At 39.7% G+C, this 2,543-nt stretch overlaps 1 protein-coding gene across 1 annotated transcript; it reads left to right on the top strand.

The window, feature by feature from the left end:
* Nucleotides 1-568: 568 nt before the first annotated feature.
* On the top strand, nucleotides 569-2,543 carry LOC145639956 (delta(3,5)-Delta(2,4)-dienoyl-CoA isomerase, peroxisomal-like). Its single transcript, XM_081691275.1, has 2 exons — nucleotides 569-1,276; nucleotides 2,042-2,543. Exons 1-2 carry the CDS (start codon nucleotides 649-651, stop codon nucleotides 2,230-2,232), a joined length of 819 nt encoding a protein of 272 aa, XP_081547401.1. The 5' UTR covers nucleotides 569-648; the 3' UTR covers nucleotides 2,233-2,543.

The following is a 2,543-nucleotide window of genomic DNA, read 5'->3' as shown; positions in this document are numbered from 1 at the left end:
TTTGTACTATGATAATTAAATTTCATTTAAAACACCTTTTAACTTGATTTTAATAATCTCTTTATAGTAAGCAGTTTGTAGCCGATTCGTTTATAAGAGGTCCGGTTCATAAACGATTCGGTTGGCAAGCGGTTCAGTTTATAAACGGCTCGGTTTATATACAGTTCGGTGCAAACGGGTCGCGGGTTGTTAACGGTTCGGTGTAAACGGTTTTTATCCCGGTTCAAACGATTTTAGGTTGCAAGCAGTTTCGGGTTAGAAACAATTCGGTTCTTTTTCGGTTCAATTTGATTTCAATTCGATTTAGAACTAGTTCGGCTCATAAACGGGATTGGTTTTTATACGGTGTAAGGGGTGTAACGTTACTCGGATCGGTTCGGTTTCGGGTTCATTAACATACGGTTCGAGTCGGTTTTCATTTCAAAAAAACGTTTTTAATCAATTCGGTTCTCATTTGGATCGGTTCCTTTTGGGCAATTAAACGGTTTCGATTTGAAATTTGATAGGACTAACTAGTCATTTTTGTATTATACTCCGTACACTATTACCACGTTTATCAAGGTGGGGCTTTCCTACTGACCAAAGTTTGCCTAACCTTGTACTCCCCTTTTCTCACTCCGAGCTTCGTGTTCGCTTGAATCATCAACAATGGCGGAATACAAAACCCTAAAAGTCAACCCAATCAAACCAAATTCCTCCGTCTTCTACCTTTACCTCAATCGTCCATCCCATCGAAACGCCCTATCAAGAGACTTCTTCGACGAATTCCCAAAAGCCCTAAAATCCCTCGATCAAAACCCTAACGTCAGCGCAATCATCCTCGCCGGCGCCGGAGATCACTTCTGCTCCGGCATCGACATCAAAACCCTCACCTCCATCACCCAATCGGCTGATCGCGCCCGCACCAACGAGCGCTTTAGGAGAGAGATTAAGTACCTGCAAGCGGCGGTTACCGCTTTGGAAGAATGCCGGAAACCGGTGATTGCCGGTATTCATGGAGCTTGTATTGGAGGTGGAATTGATATTATTACAGCCTGTGATATTAGGTATTGTACTGAGGATGCTTTCTTCTCTGTTAAGGAGGTTGATTTGGCAATTACTGCTGATTTAGGGACTCTTCAGAGATTACCTGGGATTGTTGGATTTGGAAATGCAATGGAATTGGCTTTGACAGCGAGGCGGTTTTCGGGTTCTGAGGCTAAAGAAATGGGTCTGGTTACTCGGGTTTTCGGTTCTAAAAATGATTTGGATGGTTTTGTGGCGCGCATTGCTGAGGGTATGTTGATTTTTGTCTTGGTTTTTTTAGTTCTTGCTTTAGGTACTACCTCCGTTACAGGTTACGTGCAACGATAGAGAAAGGTGCCATATTTATTCAGTATTGTATAGCTATATATTGGGATGAATTGTTTGAATGATTGACTTTAATGTAAGGTTATGTGAACATTGCTTTTGATTTTTATTATTAAGGTTATGTTTAGCAAGAATCTTGCGATGTTTAGAATAAAGGTCCATTCTTGAGTAATAAGCCTGTACCAAATTAACAATCACTTCATGGGACTAAGGCACTAAGCAATGCAGGATTACTGGTTTAAGCACTGCACTACATGGCACTCATTAGTCCACTTTTTGTGGGTTTTGATGCTTATTATGTGTTATTCCCTTTTAATTCTCTGATTGCTCGGGAAATCAATTTGGAAAGGTGTTTGAATGGCTTGTTGTGCTTTCAGATATTGTTTTGAGAGTTGAGAGTATAGGTATTCTTGTTTTCGTGTAACCGTTCTTGTTCACGGCTGATTTTCAGTAGTTGTATGTTATTACTAGGCTTGTTGAATGGTAAAAGGTTTTTAGTAAGAGAATCAAGGAAATGTTAGTGATCTTGTGTACGGACTATGAATTTTGTTGTCGATGGTAGAAACTAGGAAGTAGCAAGGTCGGTTGATATAGTTCAATTAAATGCACTCTAGTCATCTAGTTGCCAAAGGACTTGTTTCCAATAAAATGCTTCGTGTGCAGTTCTAATATCATATTCTATGTTTCGCAGAAATTGCAGCAAGATCTCCTCTAGCTATCACTGGTACTAAGGCAGTGTTACTAAAAAGTAAGGACTTCAGTTTAGACCAAGGGTTGGACTATGTAGCTACGTGGAATGCTGCAATGCTTCTATCTGATGACCTAAAAGAGGCAACCTCTGCCTTTTTCCAGAAAAGAAAGCCAGGTTTCTCAAAGCTTTGATCAGCTCAGGGATTCAGGTCATGTTGTTCTTCTTGGTATTAGACTCAAAGTTGAATAAGCTATTTAAGCTCTAGCAGTCAGGTATACTGTACTTTTATCACCAGCTTGGAGGTTTTAACCTTACCTACTTGGTCTATAATGAGTCTTATGGTTGTACAGCCTTGTACTTGTACGAGTTGTACCAAATTGTCTTTCTGGTCCCTTGTATAGATCTTTTACATCTCATTTGTTGTAACAATCTCCTTATTGTTTGTGAGACGCATTCTAAAATAAAATCCTTGCAGAATTTATGTTATTTTGGGTTTTTCCTA

This window comes from Chenopodium album, chromosome 1 (genome assembly GCF_948465745.1).
Source record: "Chenopodium album chromosome 1, dcCheAlbu1.1, whole genome shotgun sequence".
NCBI classification, from domain to species: Eukaryota; Viridiplantae; Streptophyta; class Magnoliopsida; order Caryophyllales; family Amaranthaceae; genus Chenopodium; species Chenopodium album.
The sequence above is the reverse complement of the archived record's forward strand: the minus strand, read 5'-3'. Positions and strand labels throughout refer to the sequence as shown.